Below are 26,244 nucleotides of genomic sequence, written 5' to 3'. Positions count from 1 at the left end.
GCTATGAGTTATTAGGCACTAATTTTTATCATCTGCCAACAACTGATGTATAAGGGTTTCTCAGCATAAGGCTTTTCAATTTCTCATGGTAGTGCTCTTCAATGAAAAGAGCAAGGAGTATCACTGAAAAGATCGTATATGCTGGAATCCTCACTCACAGACTTCATTTTTGTTTGGCAGAAATTCTGGTTTTTGTTGACTTGCTGAATTGTATCAGTTCAGTGCGAGTCTCTATTTTGTATCCTGCTGGATAACCTGCATCTGTATCTCATCTTGCTCCATACTTTTCTTTGGGTGTTTATTGGACTGCAGTACTTCCAGCCGACCTTTCATTCAGCTTCCTGTAGCTTCATGTTTTACTTTTTTGGCTTTTCATCCTTCTCACAGTCATTACCCAGTGTATCTTCTGTTCTTCACTGAAAACATGTTTCAGTGACTGATCTCCCCTTGGATCTTAATACTGAGGGGTGTGCTATACCTTGAGTTAACCAGTGGTTACTCTTCCTGGATCGTCCTATCTTTCATATGCAGATCGTGTTTTAGTTTGTCAACACAACTTACTCTTGTTCCTGGCAGAAATATGGGAGAGCTGTGCATAATGTTCCTTCTGTCTGGCTATGACTGCATGTTTTGCTTTTGCTGTGTCTGTTTGTGCCTACTGATTTGAAAAGTGAAGTGGTTTGACCCCAAGTTTTTTAGCTTTCTCCTTTAAAGTATTCATACTTGTGTTATGGTAAAATTTTGTGACCTGTGCTTAGGCTGCAGAAAGGCTCAGTAACTTTATAGTCCCCCTTCTCCTATAATCTGTATCTCTTGCATCTGTAGATATCTTTTTAGAAAGCCTTGTCATTCTATAAAACTGATTGTGCTGAGAAGCCTCCCCTTTGATCGCCTGTGCTCTCTTCCTGCGTACCTAAGCCGCACAGTACAACGTAAAGGGGGCTCATAAGCAGGCTTCAGGCCGTTCTGCAGTCTGGAGAAAATGCGGTAATTTCCATCACCTTTTGGACATAGGAGAAGGCGTGCTGTATTCTGTTGAGAAGTCTCAAATATTTTGTTGCATTATTTGCTCGAGGGTAAGATAACCTGTCTTTTAAAAGACAATGTGGGATTTGACAACTTGTTAATTGTGAACCAATTTCCCATTAACCTGCCTTTTTATAAGCACTGTCTCTGCAGGTGTTATTTCACATATTTCTAATCTGTAGTCAGCCTGGTATTTTTCATGTTTCTTGTTTTATAATGTTCTAGTTCTTCCCCATATCTTTGGCCAAAAAAAAGGTCCTCAATTAAATCATAATCTTGAAACGAAGCCTAAAATCTGATTTATTTTTTCCCCTTCTGTTCAAATGCCATTGAGACTTAATACCAAAAGTAGAAATGTTTTGAACTGAGCTACCTGAAACTGTTTATAAATTCATGCACAGAAGTTAGTAATGAGTTGGCGTACAGCTCTTCTGGGGATTTTTGTTAAAAGATAGTAAGACGAAGAAAAAGCCTTTGTCATTCAGGGCTGTGCCTGTGCTTAGAATATGGAGAGCACTTTTTATTTTCCTTTCTCTCCTTCTTTCTGTGAGACACCTGCAAATCTACCCATAGAGTTTGGCTTTTCATTTACTAGGATAAGCAGGTAAGAATGCTTCAGCGTTGTGCAGAATTAAAGAGCATAAAAGCTTGTGACAAGAAGATGGGTCTTTTCTCTGCACACTTCTATCACTTGTTAGATGCAGCATGCATTAGCAGGCATCAGAACTGGAAATATCTTTAAGATGTGTTTTATGCTAAAAGCAAAGTGCCATCAGGTCTTCTGCGTTTGGAATGCGTTCTTGCCATGTCTGGTGGTATGTACTTGGGTGTCTCTAGGACCTCAAGGGATCGAGTTACTTGTGCTGAACCCTGTATCTGTTAAATACATTGTGTTAGCTTAAACCAGCACGAAGTTTACCTGTCAACTCTAGTTCTGTAGCTTGAGCTTAACCCTGAAAGTACCCTGAGATCATTTCACTTCATTTCCTGTATATGAGTCTGTTAAATCTTTTCACTAGGGAGTGTTTGGGAAGACCAAAAATAAAAAGGGGGAAAAAAGGTACATTTGACAGTTGTTCTTCAGAACTGGAGAGAGGAACGTGGGGATCAAGAACAGAAAATTGGAGTATCTAAAAATACTTAGAATATTTAAAGGATGAGACTCTAACCATCTCTTTGTGGGCAGCAATCTGGTGACTCAAGTTGCCATGACTGCTTTGTTGTAGAAGCTGTTGCTTTGGTAGAAGAGGAGGCTGTGTGTGTGTCTCTTTTACAGCCAGATTTTCAGGAGTGCTGGAGTCTAAACTATTATTTGAAGTCATTATGAGATGTCAGTGCTCAAAATCAGGCGCCAGGACTTGGTAGGTGAAAGAGGATGAAGAATCTGTGTCCCAACTAAGCCAAGAGACTTGCTGGTGCACTCCTATTTCCAAACCAGTGGGGGGAATTTTTTTATTTTTCATTTTAAAAAGACGTTGCACTTGCTTAATCCTTTTCAGATTAGTCTCTTGCCAACCTGGAACACCAGGGCATTTCTCTCACTACTTCTGTCAGTCTTGATCTGCTTTTCAGGTGGTGCTTCATCACCTTTGGCTTACTTCTTGGTGAAGCAAAGCTGTGGGCTGTTTATTACATGCTTGAAAGAAAAACAGTTTGCTCCAAAATGATGCTGCATCTTGTCCTAAAGTTTATCTTCTCTTGTCATTTTCAAAATCAACAGAGGAAAGAGTAACTAGGATAATTACATTTAATCCATTTTACTACACACTCTCTCCAACTGTCAAAAAACACTGAAAATTATGTTGAATTGTCTTTTGTTCCACCAAACAAATCTTAATTATCTTCTGTAGTAGAAGTGAGAGTCAATTCTTCTATCATTGCTGTGTATTTTGTTAAGTAGCTTGCCAGAAAAAAGCGACGGCAATGTAGATAGATTAATCCAGCACTCTGTGTGCTGTTCAGTACTGAGGACTGATTCCTGGACCCCTTTCCTTGACTAGGTGCATGTTTTTAGGAGGAATTTTTGTTCTGATTGAGAGACCGTTATTGAATAACGAGTCTAATCTCTAGTGCACTTAGACTCAAAGCTGTTTTAGTACCCTGCTGACGTTGCACAGCTAATGACCTGGGCCAGAGTGCATTTTCTAATTAGAAAAGTGATTTAAAGATTGTATCCAAGCACACAATTTTAATTAAGTGTCATTGAGCACTTGAAGCACTCCAGCCTCTCCAGTCTGCAGTTCTGGTTTTGTGGATTTTTTTGGAGAGGAGCACTCTGTAGCTGCCGTTGTTGCCTTGAGCTTCCTGTTCCTTTTGCCTCCCAGTGTCCATAATAACACGGAGCGGTGGTTGGAGAGCAATCGGCGGGGGTCTCCTGCCAGGCATTGGAGTGAGAAATCTCTCTCTGTGTTAAAAGGAATTTAAAGGCTCGGTGTTGAGTCTGAACCGAATGAATTGCCAAAACTGAACAGTTAATTGATGATGCAATTAGCACCTGCAGAGCACCTGCCCGTTTGATGTGGAAACCCTTTGAAATGTATGAAAAATATGAAATTCTTTGTCTGTTATCAGCTCTCATTTGTGGAGATGTCAGAAGTCCTCACGTGACTCCTCCTTTGAGTGAGTTTCTCACACTTATTGACAAACTGTCATGCACTACTTATTATTGGATCCGAGGAATTTAAATAAGAGCCTTTTGTCTTTGCAGTTTCCTTAGCCTTTTTCCATTTTCAGCCACCGCTTTTATTCTGTTTCTGTTCTCTTGTGCTGCTCGTGGAATTAATCCATCTTCCTGCATTTCTGTGCAGAAGCAGGGATTTATGTGCCATGTCTCCTCAAAGATTTGTTCTTACTTTTCTACTTTGTAAAAAGATTCAGCACACTTCATTAATTTTTATCCTGTTTTTAAGATGAAATTGTTTCTGAAGTTTAGACATGAAAGCTATTAGAACTTTGGCTGCTCTAAAAACCAAAGTTTCAGGGGTTTTCAGATTTAGGGGCTGAAATTTTCTATGGACTATAAATGAATGCCTCTCTTTTAAAGGATAACACGGACTAATACAGTTCAAAAAGGCATTTTTGAAACTATCTTGTGTAATGCCAGAATAACTTGGCAATATCCTTCAGCATTTGCCTTTTCTCTAGACAGAATATGCTTATTCTTTCTTGTGCTTCTCAGAGAACATCCCTGAAGTACTTTCTTCTTCAGCTACTTTCTCTTAAGGTATTTTAAGGCTGCTTTTATGGAATACCATGAAGTGGTGGACACGCAGAAGAGGATGTTCTAAGCCACTCAGTCATTATCTTTGGTGTGGGATTGCTTAAACCATTTTTCTTTTCATCATTACAATATTAGTATCAGTAAGCAGTCCATCATGATTAAGCAAGGAAAAGCCAAATAAACAGACTGTATTGTGACTTTCCCTTTGCAATCCACGCTCCCCAAATAAAATCCCCTCTTCATTAAATTAATTTTTTTCATCAGAGCACCATACCTGAAGCAGATGCTTTATTCTGAATATGTGCATAATAGGGATATCTGAGTTCTGCTGCACTCTGAGATACTCCTTGGTTCTGCTGCTTTTCGTGTCTTTTTGCATTGAGCTATCCCATTTGAAATATTAAATCTAGACATTCCCATTGCAATGTCTGCTTACTGAAATAGCCAGACAGAAGGTTAATACAAAAAGTGATTGCTTACAGCCTTTAATCTTCTAGCTAATGTGCATTTGAAGTATGACTGTTTGGTAACATTTTTGTAGGTACCAGGAGAGCACTCCTGGTCCAGTGTTACTGAATTATATCGAATATCAGATGTAAAAGTAAGCACAGGCATCTTAATTGTTGATTGTTCCTATTTTGGCATTTAGTCCGGTGTGCAAGTATGACAATATTGGTGTGCTGAGACATGCAAATCCCATAACAGAGAAAAGTGGAAAAAAAAATAGAGGAGGAGGAAGGGAATGCACAGGGAGAGAGTGGGGGCAATGGAGCATAGGAGAAAAGGACAGAGGGAATTGCTGGCCTGAGAAATGATGGTCACACAAAAGGAGAAGGTGGAGGTAGAGAAAAGGTGAGAGGGTATGTGAAGAGCATGTTAGAAAAGATGGGAGTGTTGCTGTGTGCATTCATTCCACTGAAACAACAATCTGCAATCCCCTACCAATACCATGGCAACTAGATCTGGACTCTTAAAGGTACCTCTAAATGCCCTGAAGTAGTTGTGTCCATACCTGCTCCTGGCGCTTCATTGATACTGTCTCCCATTAAAAGCTATAGGAAAACTTTTTGGAAAATGAAAACAATTGAGATCAGCTGAATTGATCTCAATCAGATCCATCAGCTCAGTGCTCAAAGATCCACGTATTTGTCAGGATTATCTTGATGTCTGATGTGCCAGATGGGTGAATAAGCTTGCCTTAGGACCCTGAATTTGGGGTCATTTGACCTACAGCTTCAAGTTCTTCATGTCTGACAGACTCTAGAACTTACTTTTTCACAGACCTAGAGCTCAAACAAGAATTGATTAAAACTGTAATTGTCACTTGTAAGTTTTTCTGACCAATGGCAAAATTCATATTCTGCCTGCAGCAACCCATGAGCTCCTTAGCAGAGGAGGTAAAGAGGTTCTTCATGCGTCAGGGCTTGTTGTTATGCCTAGGTATGAACCCCCTGCATAGGCTACTCAGTCTCGTTCTTTCTTGCTGCTGTTGTAAAGCTATGTGAATTCTGTTATATATGAAATACTCTACCGTCGGGGAAGGAACACAGGGAGAGTATCTACTAAGTTTTGCAGTGTACTAAGTCAGGGTGAGTTTCTCTGTCGTGCCAGCAATTGCTTCTGTGAAGTATGAGATGTAATGGCTCTCATTGATAGTGTAGCTTGGAAATCCATCAATGATTTTCGCAAACAGAAATCAGACACCATCTGATCTCTCATACTTTCAGTTCTCAGGTTGTCTCACTGAATTTCTTCTGCAGTCACTCCACTCCAGAAGAAACATGGCATGAAAACAGTGTCTATTGAGTGCATTCTGAATGTACTGCCTTTTAAGGTTTACGTATTCTCTTTATCCAGTTTTATTCGGTAAGAAGACAGAATAAGTGGATTGTTTGTATTACAATCTTTCTGCCTTTCCTGTCAGCCTGCATTATGCTTTTGAATATTCACAAGTACTTTAGATGTGTGAATTATGTAACAGGAATCTAGCTCGAAATTCGCTCAAAGTAGGAGACAGATCACTTGAAGCAACATTAATCAAGCAGATCAGGTTTTTTTCCACCCCCCAGAGATCAACACACAAAAATCATTGAGAAACCTTTTATTAAGTGATTAAATACTAAGGAATTGGTTGAAAGAAAAAAAGTTAAAATAACTCTTATTTTGGGACTGATGTTTTGCAAATGATTTGCACCAAATGACATAGGTAGGTAATGTTAGGATAAGGTAAGTGAAGTTTAGGAGCTTTATGCTCTGCTACTGCACGAGGTACTTAGCAGCAGAGAAAAGTAGCTATGAGACTAGCATTTTGATTTGCACAAGCATATGTAATCTCATAATGTGGAAAACTGTAAATTTTGAGTTTTTAAATGTTTTCTAGCTGTGTAGAAACAATTTCTAGTTCAAATCTGTGAACCATGAAAATTAAACACTATATACATATGAACAGTAGACCTCTAGGACAGGTGTTCTGGCAGAACACTTGTCTAACACCCACCTAGCGCACGGGCTGGCAGTGTGAGTTACTGCACCTTGCACAGTCACTGCCTTCTCCTCCGAGAGCTCCAGAGTACTGCCGGGATTCTTTGAAGATGATTCTGATACTGAGATAACCATTGTGAGCCATATAATTTCAGAAGCATTGCAGCAGGGTTAAACATCAGGACTAAGGGAAGGCAAGAAATCCCAGGGCAAACAGTACACCTTTCTGCCCAAGGGCTATGGGTCATATTTGTTTTGCTAGAATTCCATTTGCAATCTCATTCGGACTCATCTTGAGCACAGTGTAGTCCTGAAATCAATGGGAACCTCCATTTTAGGCCACTAGACTCTCTGAGAGCCTGCTTTTTAAAAATGTGTTGACCTGGAGAGCTATATGCCTGTCTACTACTCAAGCTTTGTTGCATCTTTGAGAGGACTGATGAGAAACCTGACTGGATCAGAGCCCAGCCTGTTAGGCAGGGTCTAACTCACTTTGGCAGTGCTGCATTCACTTTAAATACCTGGTGGTGGCCATCTTCTGACAAGAAACAAAGAGTTCATACGCTGTGTCCTACATCTCTGTTCCTTCTCAACCACAAGGATTTTTAAACCAACAGCTCCTGTTTCTTAATCTGTAGACTAGGGTGGAATGAAGCTATCCTGTGTCCCTACTGCTTAAGCTGGGTGATTATGTGAAGAACATCACAGAATTCTTGAAACCAGAGAATAAGGATGTGTAAGGTGAAACCTGATGTTGCTGTAGATCATTGGTTGCCCAGCGAGTATTGCCTACTCGTATTGAAGAATCATAGCCTGTGAACAGTCCTAGAAACAGTGCTTGCCATTCTCTTTCTTTTAAAAGAGAGTATCATTAGCTGCCTTTACTTTCTTCTTCTCTAACCCACCACAATGAGATACTTAAAAATAGTTTTATCCCAGTCCTCTAAGCTAGTAGCTAGAGCAGTGTCCTGGGGAGCAGGAACTAGGAGTGCAAATGTTTTAAGCTCGAGAAATCATAGAAAACATGTCTCTAATTCCTGTGCTAGGGCTCTAACAAGACTCAAGAGAGGCTTGCTGGTGCTGCCTCTTAATTTGGGACTTGACTTAGAGGGAAATAAGAATACAACTGAAGTGTGTGTCAGCCACCTGTAGAAAAGATTCTCTGCTATAAGAAACATGGGGTGTATTGGAGCTAACTGATCTCAAGATAGAAGGCAGCAGATTCCATTATCAATTCCTGGAACCATCAAGTTCACAAAGAACAACTACTCTTTAATATAATAAACACTCTCCTTGAAAAGAGCGAATAATCCTGACTCCCCTTTGAACACTTAAGGGTTTGTGCTACTTGTGACACAGGGAGAGGATAATTCTGATGTTAGATTCTAGCAATGATGTGATGGTGACTGCTTTATGGTGGTGAACAAGACACAGCTGTGACTACTAACTTCCAATCAATATTAATTTGGATTATAATTTCTTCAGACACTGTAAACTGACCTCAGGTTTACATTACAGAATTGTACATTAATTCAAATAAATCACACATCCAACCAATATCGCTTGTAAGCTTGGTACAATAAAAATATAATACATGAAGGGAATGCTCAATGAGCTGTTATTGAGTCATTATAATTCATATCTTCCACAAAAGCAAATAGGAAAAATGGAGAGGAGTTGTCGTTATGGTAAACTTGCATTATATCTAATAAGGAATACACTTGATTCACAGGATAAAGCCCATCCTCTGTCATGTTATTTTAGGCAGTAGTGAATTCCTGAGTGTTAGTGCTGACTTGCATGAAAGCATTTTAACTGGAAAATTCTGGGCAGAAAATGTTAGTCTGGGTCTTTTTTTTTCTTCTTTTTTTTTTCTTAGTTCTGGGGATGATTTAAAGGCCTGTGATCTCGACTAGTCTCATATTGTGATCTGTGCCAGTGCCTTACCAATCCTTTTGTCTTCTGTCTCTTAACAATCCTCTCGATACACCCTGGCGTAGACAGTCACATAAATCCTCAGCGATGTGCTCAGTGCTGTGTTACCTCTGATGTTCTGCTCCCTTGGCTCTGACTTGTGGTTCCTGGATGGTTCAGGAGTGTTTCTTACATCCTCTTGGGGCCTTTGACTTCAAGCCTCTAGCCAGCTTTATTAAATCTGGATCTTGCTGAATCTGAAAGGGAAACCTTAACCTAGCCTAAACATGCTAGATGTACATGTAGGCAGGATCCCTATGTTGCTTTAACCAACTGAAAAAGGCATTTATGCTGGTACTTGTTTTGGTGAATTATGACAGCGCAAAACTCCTCGCTCTCAAAATGGCCCAATTTATGTAAGTAATAAGACAGCTCTCGGTGGTGGCACAGTGAAGTGTGCTCTAGGAGCAGTGCTGGAAGAGCAGTTCAGCAGAAGCATTTGGTATACGTTGTCTGTTTTTATGAAGGCTTCTCCATATTTATGCTGCCTCTTTCCCATAATTGTTCAATGAATGGAGATAGTCAAGGGAAAGAAAAGAACTGATCCATGCCATGCGAAATGCACACGTAGGTGTGGAGGAGAACTGGCTGGCCCAGGAAGTAATGAAAATAGGGTGCACGTCTGCATGCAAGAAGGGATCCTAATCATCAGAGCCTTAGAAAGAGGGGAGGGGAAGGTCATGGAATAAAGGAAGATTTAAAGCCTCAAGCTCATCAGAACCAGAGCTGACTTCAGAACTGGCAGAGCTTGTAATAAAGAGCATAAGGTGGCACAGAGCTTGACTGGTATCCTTTCTGGGAGCTTTCGTGTAGCTTATATCAAATTCCTTGAATTGCTATGCATGCTAATATATAGCCCAAAACAAGTACAGTACAGGAATGGAGAGGAGTATTTGAGGTGGAAAGTTTTGGCTTGGTTTTTCTTCTTTTAATAAAAACCAGTCAAAATAGCTAAATAACTTTTAAACCTGCTTTCTTGGTCACTGATTCACAGATTAATTCTGTTCAAAGCAAGGTCAGCTATGGCATCAGACCACACTGCTCAAGACTTTATCCAGTCCAGTCTTGAAAACCTCTTGAAAACCTCCAAGGACAAAGACTGCGCAGCTTCTTTGGGCAGGCTGTTCACCGTTTGACCATTCTAATGGAAAACGTGTAATGTGTAGGCACAGGAAAATAAGTGGAGTAAACTGTGCAGAAAGCTTTTATATTGCATCAAAAGTTGCTCAAGAAACATGCCACTGGGAGAATTACTTATTTACTTTATGAGGATAAGAGGGGAGAGCTGTAGAGAGAAGTAAAGAGAGTTCATACAAAGTTGGAATTCGTCCCCCTGAGCTAATTTGCTCTGTTTAGTCCCTTCCTTTTGATGTCCCAAAGGGAAGGTATTAATGTCTAGGTGAGGCCTTCATGTGCCATCTGCTTATTCAAGAGGAACCGTAACCGATCTGCCTTAAGTCTCAAGATGCTACCTCTCAACTTCAGGTTATGAAGGGTGCTGTTAACTTCCAACTCCTATTTATCTGTTCTGCGAAAAGCGGTTATTGCAGTGTTTGAGCTGGACATACTGAAGCCAGAACTTGCTGAGTAATTCTGGAAGCTTTAGGAAGAAGTGTATGTGAGCAACATTAAACCAATCTAATTTTAAAATACTTATTGTGGATTGTGCTGCATCCTGTTACTTTACGTGCGTTTTTTGAATACACTTCACTGTCTGGCTTCATGTAGCCCGAGCGTGGTATTGTTAAGAGCTGCTGTGTTAGAACAGTGTCAGTGTATGTATCCTAGGTCATAAATTGCATCTTTACCTGTCGCTGCCTTCTGCGACTCGCATGGCCCTGTGCAAAAGCTCAGCTGGGCACCCTGTTCCTTGTTCCTTTTTCCCACAGGTCCCTGATAGCAATTTACCTTTCTCAAGACTTTTCCCCAAAACAAAGTCGTCATAAGAGCCCATGCTAGATTTTTTTTTTTACTACGATAGCTTTCCTTTATGATACGTTTCATTTACATTAGAAAACATTTTGTCTTTTTTCCTAATTTTCATGACCGCATAAATGAAGTTCAGTTATTAACATGCATTAACATTTCAAGAAACTTTTGAGATATTTTTGTGACTTTTGCTGATGAAAGGCCACTTCAGTAGTGATCTAACAGATCTAATTGTTTATTTTTATAACTGTGATCGCTGGAGTTGGTGCATCAGAATTTGTTGGAAGAGGATGCTACGTCCTGTGGCGCCTGTGTACTGTGAACCGACCAACATGAATGCTGTTTGGTCTCCTTCTACTGAGCCTAAGTTGGATCTGACGTTTCACTTGGATAAGTGCTATTCTGTCAGCTTTAATGACTAATACTCTTCTGCTCTATCTATTAAAGTACTTTTACTGTATCTATTACAGTACTCTTAGCGAACAATTCTTCTACAAGAAGCAGCAAAATGCAAGGTTAGCAGGGTATAACACAGGAGAAGAATAACCTAGAAAGACTGAGTCATGTTGTAAAATAGCATTAAGAGTTGCGATTTTTCAAAAGAATTTGATTCTTTTGAAAATAGATATATCAATGACAGGTAGTGGCTAGCTGGGACAGAAGAACAGTTTCAAGATTAAGAAAAACTTTCTCTGAAGAAGGACAATGAATCAAATTAATAATTTAAAATAATGACACTACAGCAGAAATGAATCCCCATGCCCTTCCACCCACACCGGTGGTGCTAGTGTTACGATAACAGTTGGTGAATTTCTGGTGAGTATCAGTTAAGCATATAAAATACTCTCAAGTATGCTTTATATGTGTTTCAATAGAAATGATTACTGTAAAATGACTATTAACGATGAGAGGCGATGACTGTTTCAGCACATGAAAGCAAGGGAGAAGATGGGAATAATGAGAATAAGGAAGAGACAGATGGTCTTATAATAGGGGCTGATGATTTTCAATTCATTCAATGTCTGCTCATCCACTGGAAGGGTGACCTCTAAAAAAGTTTAAATGGCCAGTTGTGATGGCTTTCAGATGCTCCTCAGGCCAGAATGGGGTATAAACGTCTGTAAAAGCGAAGTATTTATTTGTATGAAGCTTGATGAGGGATCCAGAGAATCTGCTAGAACAAGTCTATGTTTTCTCTGGCGCAGAACTCTCTATTTGTAGCAGTGGCTCGTTTGTTTGAGACCACATTCTCCAAAGCACTGTATTTGATCTAATACTGGGGTTTGGGGGGAGGTTGCTGCTTCTGTATTCATCAGAAAGCGTTATCGCAGTGATAGCACCTCATAATTACTGAGGTGACATCATCAGACAAAGAACACCACCTTCTAGATGCAAAATCTCTCTCTGTGCCAGAAGGCCAGTGTCCTGCTTTATTGCCGGCTCTAAGCAGCTGTACGCCAGCGTCCTTGTGGTTCCGCGCTATTTACTGAGTGCAACATGACGTGATATAGAGAGGAATTTTTTAAATTTTCAGTTTTGGTAACTTTTGTAGGAAAGCGAACGTCTCTAAAATTACTGTAGACAAGAGAAGGGAAAACCAAAGGACCCCTCTGGTAATACTGCCAGCTGTGTCTTTTGGTTTTGGTTTTTTTATTGAAGTGAGATGATCTGCTAAGAATAAGCATTTAAAAGTTCAAGGTTAAAATGAACATTAGTTTATGCAGTGTGATCTGTGTTGGTCTTTAGGCCAGCAGTTGATCCTCTGATCCTTAACCATAAACTCTCAATGGGCTCATCACCTATCAGAAGGCAATGTTCAGCGCGTTCAGGCGGTTCCTTGGCAGAGGGAGCAGCCCCTCCTCCTCACCTCCCAGCCTGTGCTTTCTGGAGTGCCTGTATCCATCTAGTGCAGTCTCCAAACATGCAAACTGTCTCACCATATTTCTGTAATCCTGGTGGGATCAAAGCTATGCACGTTCTAATTCCTCCTGTTTTGTCTCCTATGTGCACAGGCACTTGAGATGGGCTCCAGCTTGTGCTGCCTTCACAAGGAACGTACCAGAGCCTCCCCTTCGCTGTTCACAGTGCCCCCATTTCTTGTCAGGCTATCATCATCATTCCAATAGTTTGAAGCCCTCCTCATAGGTTAGCAAGCCTGTTGGTAAAGATTCTTCTGCCCCGCTTTTTCAAATGGATCTTTTCTCTCTCCCATAGTCTTCATTCATCAACAGACTAAAAAGGGAAGAAACCCTATAGCATTGCAGTCACTTTTAGTCAAGCGTAACTATAGCCATGCTCCAATTCAAATCATAAAACCGGACATGAATTTCAGGTGAGGTATTTAATAGTAGTTCAGCATGATAGGAAGCATCGTCTTCAATTCTTAAAGAACAGCCCTGGGCAGGTTGGCACCCCATGCTATCGTGAACTTTAACTGTGCAATCTCAATGTTGTGTTCACTTACCTTTCTGTTGCACCTAACAGGCTACCTCTTGTTAAGAGTACTGTCACATTCTCTCTTCAGGCACCGCACAATTTCTCCTTGTCCCTGTATCTCACCCCTGCTGAATGAGCGGCAAGACTCTATTACGAAAAACAAATGCCATTGTGTGCGTGTAGCAAGAGCTAATCTCAGCTGCTTTGTTCTATAACAAAGCAAGAAACAGCTCCCTAGATTAATAGGCAAGGTGAAGATGAGGCTGTTCAATCCATCATCAAATTGGTTCACTTTAAGTGTACTACAGAGCAGTAGGATTACCACTATTCTCTAGCAAATCACTAGGGAAAAAACAGACGGAAACATTATTTTCCCTTACTAAGATGAAAAGGTTATACATAGAGATGTCTAGAGAGATTTTTAGGATTGGGAGGATGTCTGAGAACAGAAGAAATAGCCTAGGCAAAAGTTGAAATGTTAGAATTGGAACAAAAAAAGTCGCGAGCTCCAGTTGTTGTCTTGTTCTTTCATACTTAACCCTTCCTATTTCCCCCATTTCTTTTCCTTTTTTTTCTACTTAGTGATAATCATGTTGTCTGCCAGATGGCTCCAGGGCACAAATTGTATTCAAAATCCTGCTAGTGTTTTCTCCACAACTCTCCCAACAAAACTTTGAGGTTAACTTTAAAAAAAAAATAAATTGAGGTATTTTAAATTATCAAATGCTGCATCATTTTTGTTCCTTCTGGTTTTGAGCCTTTTTAGACTTGCAGCTTTGCAATCTGCAGGGGCAGAGTTGTCTTCAATCTCATGATTTCGGCAACTTGATTTTATTGTTTAAATCAATACTCAGCATTAGGTATGTCATAAAGGACTGGCAGTGAAGAAATCATGTGGCTTATTCAAACCCTGGATCACTTGCCCTAAGTCAAACACAGAGTCAGTGGCAGAGCTAGTTGTCTGTGGGTCTGCTGCTGGAGGATATTCCCCGTGGTGGCGTATTGGCCTCTGCTTATAAACAAAAAAAAAACCCCTACAAATCCCTCCCCCCCCAGACCCTGCACATAGTTGTGGGTAGTTTGTATGTAGTTGTAATTGCATCCTTCTCTTCAAGAAATTATAATGCATATTAAATAAAATGAAAAAGCGTTTCTACGGCTCTGCTATACAAAGCTTTCTGTAAAAAGATTTTCAAAGCCGACTCCCATTCACCCTGCTGTAGGAACTCACAGTTGACATTTTACTTGTCGGTAGAGCAATATGTTAGATTATATTAAAACATTCTGCCAAACGGCAGTGTGTTTCATTTTATTGTTGTTTTCCAAAGACTTTCATAGCCAGATATGAGATGGAAAGCCATCTGCTTTGCCAATTAAAGTAGATTGAGACATGGAATATCTGTATTGTGCTCATTCAAACTCCATTCTAGAAAAAATATACGCTTGTCTTTAGTGCATTCAGTGTGCTGGGGAAGATGGGTAACATTCTTGCTGAATTGGGCACAGTTGTATTGTAAACGTAAGTGAAACTTACTTGTTTGACAAGCTTTTGTTTGTCCTAGTATGTCAACAAAAGGATTCTTTACTTCCTGTTGCTACTGACTGTATATAGACCACTTATTTCTCTGTCACAAGGTAAGGTACCTGCTATGGAAAGCTGGTGACATAACTGGTGGCTAAGGTGAACCGAACTAAAATGCTAAATAGCATGCTAAAAGACAAGGACAAATTACTAGCAATGAAAAATAGTTCTGACTTGATGAAGTAAGGAAACTTTTTCACTGTTTGGATAGTCAGTTATCAGAACAGGTTGCCCAGACAGTTTGATTGACATCTCTCCTTGGAGATTTTTAAGACCCAACTAGTTCAGGCCCTGAGCACTGTGGTCTGATCCCGTTGCTGATCCTGCGTTGGGCTGGGGGCTTCCGAAGGTCCCTTGGAGCCCGCGTTGTTCTGCGGGTCTAAGCGTTAGCAGCGAAGTCCTGCCTTGCTGCCCAATTCACTAGGCTGGCTGCAAAGGGATTCATTTGGTTACTCGTTAAAGGGCAGATTTACACCTAGGGAAGGCTGCATAATATGTGAGACGGAAGAGGAAAAGTTCCTTTTTAGCAGAGATTTGTCTGCCTCTAAAGCAGGATTTTCAGCCTCAATAATCTCTGGTGTCCTGAAAGGCCTGGGAGCCCCCTCTGACAGGGCAGGCTGGCTCTGCTTTTGTGTTAATTGGCACTTTAATTGCATTAATCTGACACTGTGGTTCCACAGTGTATGCTGCCACTTAATTTGGGTAAAGTTCGCTTGTAGAGTAAGATACGTGCAGTGTTTGCCTGCAGCGTTTCAGTCTTGTTTGTTTACTGGACAGACTGAACAGGGCGCTTAAATGCTGGCTCCTGCTCATACAGCATCCCGAGGCCGTTCCCCGCGGGTGCTTCGCAAGGTCAAGGCCACATCTCTTGTTTTCGTGGAGCTGTCACTCTGCCACTCCGCACAGAAAACCTGACTGTTGTCCTGTGCGGAGTGCTAGTCTATTAAAGTCCGTTATATGACGTTGTGTTGAAAGAGCATCTAACAGCGTTACGGTCCGTCACGCCCTTAGCTTTTCTCCCTTGTCGCATTTCAGAAGCCCTGGGTCACGCAAAGTGGCCAGCCTAAAACTGAGAAACATCTCTGATTAGTATGGTCTTGGTTTTGCTGAGCTGATATAAATCACGTCTGTTAAGATAATGTGAAGTTTGAGGAGTGGTGTCTGCAGCAAAGGTGGAAGCCGGTCAGGCCAAAAAATGCAGCCTGATGATTGCAGTTGTTAGAAGCAGCGGGGAGAGAGAGAGAAGCTGAAGCTGCCACTGACTCAGTGGTTTAAAAGTTGTTTTTAAACCCAAAATCTTAAACCAATGAAGCTGTTGTAATTCTTTCACTAATTTAACAGATCTAAGATTTCTCTGCAGATTCTTTTGAGTATATAACTTAAAAAATTACAAGATAAATTTTGTTTACTTTCTAGAGATACAATCTGCCATAGCTTCTGCCCCCTCCTTTAAAGCTCTTACTTGTTAAGGACTGTAAACAGCACTTAACTGATGCTATCCTGCTTCCAACTAGTTTGAGGCTGCCCTTTTGAAACAGTTTTTCTTGCTGCAGTTTTTGATAAGCTTTTGCAGGGTGTAGTCTGGCAGCACAGCTAAACTGATGCAGTGATGGGCTGCTGCTGAAAGGACGATGTTGTACAGTCTCAGCAGCTCCCTTGGGCTGACAGCGGCATTAGACCAACCGTGCATCGAGCTACTCAGAAATCTAAACCAGTAGAAAAATCAATGTTTTTCTTGCCGGTTAACTCTGGGCTGGCTTGGTACGAGGTCAGCTGAGCTGCTGGCAGCAGTGCAACTAAGAGGCTAGAGGAAAGAGAGAGGAGTGGCTCATCTGTATGGTTAAACTATTTTCTTAGACTTCATTTCTCTTGTATTTATGTCCATAAACCAGCACTGCAGCTGAAACAAACAGTACCCCATCTTCTTACCCCTGCTGTGTTTCCCACAGCTCCAACAGCCCGTCCTCTGTTGTGACAGTCAAGAATTTGCGTAGCCATGTGCTGAACTGCAGTGGAGAATTTGCCTGGCTTGATTTTGTTTTGATGCATTAGTTTTCACCAGGTTTCCTTTGTGTCACTGCACAAATGCTTGCACCGGAGCCAGCAGGGTGAGGAAAAGGAAGGAGCGAGTGGCCCAGCGTGCAGGGGAGGGTGACTGCTGATTTGACTGGATTTGGATTGCCAGCTTCAGCTCTCTTAACTTGTGCCTGCAATTACAGTATTAGGCAATGCTTCTATCTGTACCCAGTATTTCACTGGTCTGTGAACATTTTAAAAATGTTTTCTGGGTTTATGAATTTGTCCCCGTGACTTTGGGGAAATGTTCTCTCTTTTTTTTTTCCCCTCCCTGCAGATTTTCTTTGCCATATGCACTGTGTAGGCTGCAACAGCCCGTGGGGTTGAGATTCAGGTGGCTGACTGATCCCTCACTTATGCCATTTGTCCCAAGGACATAGCAATGGGGAAGCTGTATTTTTAATGTTTGCTGGGGTGGGGCAAGACTTGTTTAAATCACTGACTATCTTTAAATCTTATGACTGACTGGGAGACACCAGATAGGGAGGAAGAGGTAGGGAAAGAAGATAGCAACTATGAGGCTCAGTCAGAAAATGTTGGATCCCAGTGTTGCAGAGGGAGGTCTTGGAATGGGCATGTACTACAGAGACTGAAGGAAACACTGGTAGCTAGAAACCTCTGAAAATTTTGCCTCACGTCCACATTCATTTCGACTTTCATCAGTCTTTAAAGAGGCTTTGCTAACACTGAGGGGGATGGGAAATGGTAATGATGGCAGTGGTGACCCTTCTCAATGGGAGCGAGCTGGGCAGGTTTGCAGGCAGCGCGCAGATGCGTTGCTGCTATGTGGAGGTCACTTGTAGCATGATCAAGAGGAGGCAGGTAACCTTTATTGGCCCACTTAACATAACTGCGTCATCCACGGCATCCTTGCGTCTTCCTTTTCCTTTAATCTTCAGTCACGCTCTTCTGTCCTCACTGTCATTTGTTCCTTACAGAAGGAATTAATATATAAATATGCTTATGTCTTTTCCTTTCTTGTTCTTGCAGATGGAATTAGCTTCTCCCTGCAGAATACATATCCATCACTTCAGAGATTCCAGTAGTTTATATTGTTGCAGGTTGCTGCTGGAGTCTCTCATTCAGAATGATTTTGCATCATGACCTTTCTGCTTTATTACCCCTGGGAGCTGTCATGCCTGTGGTGTTGTTTGTTATTTATGTTATTTTCTATATGTTTTGCAGGGTGATTTCTACAATGCCAAGCAATCATTAGCAGTCTTCCTAGCTTTTGTAGGGCTATTGCCGCTATTAGTACTGGAGAGTTTGTACAGCAGACACTTTGCATAGTTGTCCAAAGCAGATTTTTGGATTAGAATTTATTCCCTCTGTGGCCTTGAGAGAGACACTGACCTGGGTTTCGCACCAGGTACAGGTGATTTACATCAATTCCCCTTACCAACTGTAAGCATCTTCTCTGCAGGCTTTTTCAGCATGAATTTCAACTCCCAAGACGCAGGCGTTTATGCCAAGTTGTGATGCATTGTACCAGCCAGTCCCCAGGCCTCTGTTTGCAGCCACTTTCCTTGTGTGCTGGGTGGGATTTGGTGGTTTGCTACTGCCTAGAGACTGGTAGGAGGAGATTTTCCTTTCTCAGCGAGCACACTGTTGCCATACTTATGGATATACATTTCCACCTGAAAATTTTAAAAGGTTGCCCGCTGTTTAACCATTTTCAGATGTTCTTCTTACTTCCTTCCTTCTGTCCCACGGGTATTTCAACTGAGTCCATATTTCCTTTCTGCAAATGCACTGTAAATGTGCAGATTTGACCATGTCAAAGCAACTGGAGTTCTAATTATATGCATATTTTGCATAGAAAAAAACAAAGACTCAAAAAAATCTTAGTTCAATCCCCAGTTAATTAGCTTTCCTACCTAGTTGTCTTGCTTGAGTGGAATTGAAGAGACTAAAATTAGCAAAATTCATGGCTAAATCCTTCCATCAGTTGTTTGCCACCTGTTTAGTATTGTAGGTTCTATCTGAATCTGATTGTATGCATTCGTATCTTAGCTACTTTATCATGTTTAGTTTGCTATTCACCATTAACGTTACCCAAATTTAAACTAGGTGCCATTAAAAATACATTTTTGTGTCTGATGCTGCTATTGGGATAGTGAACCTTAGTTCCTAAAATTCAGTCTCTTGGTATCTTTGCTAGATTTTAGTTCTGACTGGATGGAGAACTTCACGAACTCAGCGAAACACCTCCTCCAATTGCTTTGTGGTGTTCAGCAATCAAATAGTTGCTTTAGTCTACCTGGTCTGTGCTGTTCTGCAAGTGAATGCATCCTGGAAGATTAAAATTACGCTCATCAGTTACTGTCTACAGAGCCAGCCATGTTTTCTTACTAATCCATTATGCTGGAATGAGAATGTCTGTCTTAACTGCCGCTGCCCTGCTACCATCAGCCTGCTTCTTCCCTTCTGGGCTGCCACATCTCTTACTTGGCTGGCTGCAAGACTCAGGTTTTCTAAGTCTGTGTGGGCCTTTTTGTAACCTTTTTTGTTATCATTGGCCTTTCTTTGAATGGGTTGAGACTTGTGATTTGCTTCTCTTCCGCAGCACTGCAACCACTGTTCTACCTACCTTTTTCCATTTGCTCTTAACTGCATTTATCATAACTTTGTCATACTATCATTACAATAGTGTTTCTCAGCATATTTTTATCTAACAACCTGCTATATTCAAAAAAGAAAACCAACAAACCACCTTGTGCAGTCTTACTGTCATGGTTCTCCTTTGCACCCAAATACTATATTATAGTATATGGCTATACTTCTCCAGCTTATTGATAGGGCTTTTTGCTCCCATTTTGTTTGCATGCGTGCAAATGCATGAATTTAATCTGATTTGGTTTGTGTATTATGAAGCTGCAGTCATTTCACAAACCCCTTCTGGTGTTCAATGGAGTATTGGTTGAAAACAACTACCAAAGACTGCTTTCCAAAGAAAGCCACTTCCATTTTGTAACAGCAGTAATTTTCTGTGGGATGAAGACCAGTGAACTCCTTTTCAATGTAATAAGTGAGGTTTCAGCCACTGGGAATGTATGGTTGATTTTCAGGGCACTGTTCTACCTGGATTACATGCATTATATCCTGATCCTCATGGGCAAAGTAAGTAGGAGCTCCCATGTTTCAATTAAGACCTTTTTCTCAGAAAACATTTTCAATGCTGAAATGTTCCATTCTCATTCTACCTGTGAGTGCCCTTAACTGTTGTTGTAGGACCATCCAGTTAGTTACTTGACTGGGCAATGTGACAGCTTTTCTAATGCAGTTGTTTTCACCTCTTACAGGAAGCAGCAAACATGCTTCGTCTTATGCAGAACAGGCTGAAGGAAGAGGAGCAGCACCTGCTGAAGAGTGGAAGTAAGTGGGATTTCTTCACCGCTTGTGTTAGCAGAAAAATTAAGTGCTGGCTACTTTATGTATAAGTATCCACTTAGAAGCGGAGGGGACATGGGATAGATGGCAGAGTCAACAGGCTATATTAGAAAAGGGAATGATAATAACTTTAAAAGGACAACAGTGAAATGGGGCACCTAACCTCTCTGAAATGCTCCTCTGCCTTGTAAATTTTACCTGTAGTGCTGAGGGACAAAAACAGTCATCCACTAACCATGCTGCGCATTTGCAGTGAGCAGATTTTAGGCTTCATTTTACTATTATCCAAGCCCATGCAGGCTAGCTGTGGACACAGCACTTGTCCCAGCACGATGGGATTGCTGGTGAAAGGTTGGTTTGCGAACAAACTTGGTTAGAGGATTCTACCCAGCAAAATGCTTGCGTGTAGGTGAGTAGTCTCATTGGTTTGTGGGACTGCTTGGCTGCCTCGTAGTACACATGTGCTGGCGTGCCTTGCAAAACTGGGGTATAATTTCTGTCCTCAGCAGTTAGCCTGCCACATTGCATGGCGTGGAGTTCGGTTATGTGTTCGGACCAATTCTTTGTGATGTGTCTATCAGATCATAACTTTCACAGATGAAAAACTCTCAGCTTGAAATCCTTTTCAATATTGCTAATCTTCAAAGTGGTGTCCACGTTTGTCTCCTCGCATTTGCTCGATTTTAGTGTACCTGCAAAATGTGAACGCAATTAAGATATGGGGTTTTTTCTTTTTTTCTAAACTTACTCTTAATTAATTAGAATTCTAGCTGAGGATCAGAAGGGAATAATAACCTCTTGAGAATTTGTAGAAAGCTAACAAACCAGATTTTGCTCCTTTTGAACCAAGCATCAGCAAGAACTTCCTCATTAATTTACCCCTGTGAATTTAATATTGCAGTATGTGCATTTTTTATATGGTAGTGGGAGAAAATAGAAAGGAAGTTAATTCTTGGGATCAGAGAGAGAGTTCATGAAAGCTGAGATTGAGTAATGACATACGTTGCGCTTCACAGTTTGTTTGCTGGCAGAGATTTTCAGAGCAAGCTCATGAAAGAGGAAATTCACTCATTTCTGCCCATCTTTGATCTCATCATCTTATGTCAATGCAGTAAAAAGTGAAGAAGTTTTAGCTGAAACATAGGATTTGTAATACAAATTACAAGAATGTGGAATTGTTTCAGGTATTTACTTGAGTAAAAAAGTCCAGGTCCTGCTATCTGACAGTTTCCAGGGTAAATAAGTTCAAGAGGAGAAGAACATCTATCATCAGTAATTAGCGTTATGAAAATATAATGTGAAAATTTGCTGACCTGCTTTTTCCTCGACTGTGGATTTTTCACTTGCAAAACTATTAGTCATTTTGCATCTCTGAAATAATATCAACCTTGCCTTTTAGTGAGTGATTTAACTGCCACCTAACAACGTATGATTATGACTTTTAAAGGCCTAAAAATACGATCATAATACATCTTTATTCAAGTACTTAGTTGTCATAATTAGTATTTATTCTAGTGATAAGAGCACCAGGGTCCTCGTTTTCAGTGCTGGCTCATTTATTGACTGTCCCACAACCTTGGAAAATCAAGTCATCTTTGTCAGCTCTGCTCTGCCTTTATCTGCGCACGGTGTGGAAGTCTGCAGAGTTGCAGAGGTGTAACTGAGACGATAAATTTGACTCTTGGAGGCTGTTTCCCCAGTCGCGAGCACAGAGCACGGCTTCATTACTGGGTGCTGCAAGGTTAATTTATTGAATGTTGTCAAGCTCTCTGAGACCACGGTTTGCTGACATATAATGATCAGATACCAGGCTGTGCTTTCCCCTCAGACCAGACTCCCCTCCCCTCATTATTAATTAAATGATGCCCTTTATACAATTCAAACCCAAGAGATTTGCTTTGATTAGAGAACGCAGAGGTTGGTGTCTTAAATGGCGTAGTGCCCCATTAGGGGTATGTTTACAGAATGGTTACGTTAATCCTAGCATCCTCATCACAAGAAGAAAACTTATTTTGTGCAAGAGGAAACAAAGAGGCAGCAGCAGAATCAGTGCAACATCACTGAACAGCTTTGCCTACCCAAACCTCCCCAAGGGTTAATTGTGGAATTCATACTAGAAATAGGAAGCACGATAAGGGATGGAGTTTCTGCCCTCCCGAGGGCCCTTACAACCTTGGTCTGGCAGTCAGTGATTTTATCGAGTACTGTGAGTGTTGTGCGTATCGTGGGGAAATGGTGTGAAGTGCTACAGGCATGAGCACTTAAACCTTCTTTCACCTGTGTTCGCACATTCTGCAGGCTACATCCCTCCTTCTAAGATAGGATGTGCCTTGTTAATGAGACAGACACAAGGAAGATTAAAGAAGGGCTTTTCTTCACCATCAGAACATCTTTCTAAAGTAGGTTTTGGGAGAAAAAATACTTATTCCATTTGCATTTTTGAGTAATCCCCACACACAAAGCAAAGTGCTTTTATGTTAAGTTGTCTTACATCTTCAGTTTGTCAAAAAACTTGGGACTTTGCTGTCTGGACCTTCAAACCAACAAATACATCGTGCCTGCTCGCAGGACTGTTAAAGTAGGACCTGCTCTTACCTGGTCTTGCCTGTGCAATGGGTTCTGGAGACAAATGGATTAGTTTCTTCCCCTTGTAGCTGCGCTCAGTGGAAGGCAGGCGGGCTGGCCTGATGTCTCCCAGTATGCTACGACTCTCCGGCTGAATCTTCAAGGTCTGGGGTGGCAGAGGTGAGCTTTGTTTGAACAGATGCATTGCTTTCCTACACAGAGGGGTAGCACGTGGGGCCTGTGCCTCCTGCGAGGGAAAAGGAAGGTTCTCTAACTCTAATTGCACTTTGCCCCTGAGAGCTGCAAAACACTTAATGAGGCTCTTCTCACAGCAGAAGCTGGAATCTGGTGATAAATTTGTTACCATTAACTGATAAAAGTCAGCATCCATTCTGCCCCTGTAAGCACTCTTACCTTTGCGTACCGTCGTAATTGATGCAGTTCTCTTATTGTCTGGATCCTTTGACCTTATCTCCTGCTAATTTGGTAAGAAGGGCTGCAAATTAACAGTTCATTGCAGAAAAAGTTGCAGGAGTTCTGGACAGCTCTCGGTTGAGTTTCAGGCTGAACTAACACTAGAGAAACCTAAATCATATTTCTTGTAAAGAAAAGCTGTGGAATGTAGTTTGAATTGTGCTGGTTTGTATGAAGAATATAGAAAGCCAATGGATATGTATTGGTACTTGCATAAGATTTGCAAAAATGTTTAGTATAATTCAGAAACAGCCTGGTTCTTTTTTTTCTTTTGCCAGCATACATTGCAAATCATCTTTTATTTCCGACAGAGCATCTCCATAAAACCACTGCTCTTAAAAAAAAAAAAAAAAAAGAAAAGCTAACACTAAGTTATATGAAAAACCGTTCTTAAATTATGTAAAGATGTTGAACTCTAGATACAGATCGGGCTTTGAGTATTATTTGCATGATGAAAATATACACAATTAAGCATTTGCAGCAGTGCAGAAATGTTGTTTGTGATGAGTGGTAAGTAAATTGCTGTTATTTTTGTAATCTTTATTTCACATAAGATGCTCTTAGAGAAACCAATATATGATGTGGTGTTTTTCCCACAGCGTGCTGCCCCTGCGGCACATCCGAGGTTGGTGCAAAGTAGCAAATGCCAATTGACTGAAACTCAGGGCATGGTTTCCTTGTGGTTAATGGCACGGCGACTCTGAAAATATTACATAAGACACTGCTTGGATGAGCACTCTGAAGGCTGTTGATAGAATTATTGTCAGGTGTAGATACGTGAAGAGTTGCTCTGATAATGGTTTGGCGTGAGAGGAGAGGGCTAGGAAGCTCACTGACCACAGCAGAAATTCAAGATGTTTTTTCAAGTTCATCCAAGGTTGAAAAAACATGTTTGCTGAGCAAAAAGTAACAAGGGGAAATGTTTCTAGATGGAAATACATTTTTTTTTTCAGACTGATCAGCTTATTACATTTATAGATCTATCTTTCTCACTTTTTTTACACCCTTTTGCCCGTGTGTTTTCTTGCTTTCTTTCTAAGATCTTTTTGGTCAATTTAAAAGCAGACTATATAAACTGTAGTTAAAAAAAAGTAAAACATTTTGGTTTGAAAATATAAAAGTAAACGCTTTGAATTTTTCAGAATATTTCTTGTATTTCTTTTGGGTAACGTTATGCCCAGGGTTTGATTTCAGTTTGCAAAAGTATTTGCTGTAAAACTGCATTTTTCATGGACTGTACCACTTTCTGGTGCGCCGCTCCAGTCAGCCCACCCTGCATACCGTTGCTTGGTCTGTAGAATGAATAAACATCCATGTTACGCAGCGTTTGGAAATTGGCACTACTTCAGTATTGTTCAGCAATAGCAACAGGATTAATTGATGCTCCTGGAGAGCCTCAGTTCTGCTCGATACACAACCAAAGCGTTTCTTTGGCCAGATCTACTTACCGACCTAACTCCTTCTTTTCTGACAACCAAGTAAAACGCGCTTAGCTCTATCGTCTTGCTCAATTAAACAGAGCAAATAGATGTTGTGCTTCGGATAGCAAATCGCATGATGCTGTTGCAGTTTGGTGCTGCACTGAATCTCTTGTACCCTTTCTGCTCCAGAATTGATGCTTTAAAATCTGACAGGAGATAAACAAAAAGTCCCATTGCAACAGTTGCGACATTTGAAGTGTAGCAGTGAGTCGCTGGGTAATTCCCACAAGGGTGAGATGCCTGGATGATATTGCTAATGCTCAGCACTGTCACCAGCAGGATGCTCAGACCATCCATCTTCTTGTAACAGATGCTTGGAATTTGTCCACAACAGTCTTGTGTTTTGCTTGTTAAATAATTGCAAATTCACGTTCTAATTTAATAGTACTTTGATGGATTCTTGGCTTTTAAGATCATAGAAATAGTTATGGTCACTGAATATGACCTCTGTCTAAAACGGGCCAAAAAATATCTTAGCTACTTATTCCTGTGCCAAGACTACAAATCCCAGTTTAAATGGAGCTTATCATCGAGACTTATTTTTAATTATTACAAGTGACAGAGACCTATTGCTTCCCTGGGCAGTGGTTAATCATCCTTGCTGTTAAAAATGGGGGTTTGGATACTGTAGCAATAGACCATTTTAAAATGACCAAGTGAGGTAAGAAAGTGCGCTTAAACCTCTGCAACCTCCTGGTTGGTGTTTGTTGGTATGTTATTGCCCAGTTTTCATATAAACAGGTCTGAACATTCAGGCTTTCTGCTGAAGTTAGTAGGAGCCACAGGTGTTTGGACCTTGATCCAAGCTCTCCCTACCAGGATGAACTTTTCTCAGAGATCAGACAAAGGATCTCAGTTTTGTGCTAAGGACAAAGGATGTTCTGTACTGAAATGTATATATCAAAGCATTTCTTCCTGTCCAAATTGCAGAGCTGCGAATTTGTAAATATTCAGGCTGGTGTACACAACTAGTGTCTCTGAGTTTGGTGAGGCACAAGTATGGGTTTGGTAGAACTGAGTCTTTCAAGTGGGAACTGAACTTCACTCTCCCTTTGGTCACATTAAAATCCCAATCCACCCCTTTTTTTTCCCTATTCTAATATTTCACGCTATTTATTAAATGGATTTTATTTCGGATCAAGTGGCCATCAGTTGCCCACTTGATTTTCTCATGATGGTTTTTTTTCACCAAAATCAACATCCTGCTGAATCCAGTCATTGTCGTGGAGCCAGTGCCTGTGTTTTCAAAGCAGTGGCTTTTATTATGAAATTGAACATGCTAACCAACACTTACATCTAATTCTAAAGCATATCAATAAACGATGTCCTTTGTGCTCATTATCTTCACCACAGTACCTTATTTTACAGTTGGATACATTTACTTGAATATTTATGCAAACTAACAAATCTGTAATGAAATCACTGGTAAGTTATTAAATCATGCTGGGTTTCCTTCAAGCGTTGCAAATTACCAAAAATTAAATCATTTAAATATAGTATTATCGGTCCAGGTATCTGCTCCGTTTTTTTCTGGGAACAGTAGGTGTGCTTGGGAACAAATAACGCATCTTCTGAGAGCAGTGGTTTTCGGTTGTAACCAGGCTGTACTT

At 40.8% G+C, this 26,244-nt stretch overlaps 1 protein-coding gene across 2 annotated transcripts in view; it reads left to right on the top strand.

The window, feature by feature from the left end:
• Nucleotides 1-26,244, top strand: part of CLUAP1 (clusterin associated protein 1) — a 69,488-nt gene that overhangs the window by 26,397 nt on the left and 16,847 nt on the right. For both annotated transcript variants that reach the window (XM_059826494.1, XM_059826493.1), the window contains exon 9: nt 20,027-20,099. In XM_059826494.1, the coding sequence (XP_059682477.1) occupies nt 20,027-20,099 (73 nt within the window). The remainder of the gene's footprint in view (nt 1-20,026; nt 20,100-26,244) is intronic.

Source organism: Gavia stellata, chromosome 18, assembly GCF_030936135.1.
Source record: "Gavia stellata isolate bGavSte3 chromosome 18, bGavSte3.hap2, whole genome shotgun sequence".
NCBI classification, from domain to species: Eukaryota; Metazoa; Chordata; class Aves; order Gaviiformes; family Gaviidae; genus Gavia; species Gavia stellata.
Note: the sequence above shows the minus strand (reverse complement) of the source record. Positions and strands in the feature narration are given on the sequence as shown.